Here is a 1,028-nt window from a genome sequence, read left to right as displayed (position 1 = left end):
CCAAAAACGGGGGGAGAAAGGGGGGGGGGGGGGGTGTGAGAAGGGTCACGTGACCTCGCAGCTGCCGCCCCTCCCCCCCGGCTGCTCCAGGGAACAGCTGGAAAAGGGGGGGGAGGGGAGGGGGGGAATTGCCGAGCTTTGCTAATTAGTTCCTAATTAATAATCGCGATATTTCGTTTATTCACCATTATTAGTCGTTTTTTCTCATGTATTAAGCAGAATTTCCCAAACATTAATAATTACTTCTGGAACATTTGTCATTATTTCCTGTTATTTCCTAATTATTTGGCATCATTAATCGGTAATAATTATCAATATATAAGAAACAATAAACAATAAAGACAAAGTGTACGAAGTAATGACTAATAATTGCTTATTGTTTCCGAATTGGTAATAATTTTTTCATAATTTTTTAATAATTATTTCCCATTATTAGCTGTTATTTCTCCCATTAATTAAAAGTTATTATCTATAAATGCCCATTAATTAGCAATTATTTTTTTGTAATTACTCATTGGTTAGCAATTATTAGCTCTAATTGCCTATTAATTAGGTATTAGCCATTATCTCCCTGATGTCATCAATTATCGAGTTCTCCCCTTTCTTCATTAACAAACCAGGCCTCTCATTTGCATAACCCAACCCCTCATTATAATCCCCATGTCAATCATTCCCCATGACCCCTCCCCTTTCCAGCCAAAACCACGCCCTCTCCCCGCAAGACCAAAACCCGCCTTCCGCCCCTCTCAACCAATCAGCGCAGCGCTGCTGCGGCAGCAACCAATCAGCGTTGTTGCTGGGGTAGAAGCAGCCAATCAGCGGCGCCGCCGCGCGGGGGGCGTGGCCTCGCTGCCGTGAGGGGGAGGCGGCGGCCGCCATGTTAGAGGCGGCTGAGGGCGAGCGGGTTGGGGACGTATGGAGGCTGTGGGGGCTCTATAGGGGCGGTTTGGGGCTCCAAATGGGGCTGGGGGCTCCTGAGAAGGGTCCGGGGGGTTTTTAAGGGGCTTGAGGGGGGTATAGAACGTGCG

General features: G+C 47.1%; 1 protein-coding gene across 1 annotated transcript in view; it reads right to left on the bottom strand.

Annotated features, from left to right (window-relative positions):
* Nucleotides 1-879, bottom strand: part of LOC121363599 (epithelial discoidin domain-containing receptor 1-like) — a 15,793-nt gene extending 14,914 nt beyond the window's left edge. Inside the window, exon 1 of the mRNA XM_041486036.1 lies at nucleotides 735-879. Coding sequence (XP_041341970.1) covers nucleotides 735-879 — 145 coding nt within the window. The remainder of the gene's footprint in view (nucleotides 1-734) is intronic.
* Between the last annotated feature and the right edge of the window lie 149 nt (nucleotides 880-1,028).

Source organism: Pyrgilauda ruficollis, unplaced genomic scaffold, assembly GCF_017590135.1.
Source record: "Pyrgilauda ruficollis isolate IOZ18807 unplaced genomic scaffold, ASM1759013v1 scaffold733, whole genome shotgun sequence".
In the NCBI taxonomy this organism is placed as follows: Eukaryota; Metazoa; Chordata; class Aves; order Passeriformes; family Passeridae; genus Pyrgilauda; species Pyrgilauda ruficollis.
The sequence above is the reverse complement of the archived record's forward strand: the minus strand, read 5'-3'. Positions and strand labels throughout refer to the sequence as shown.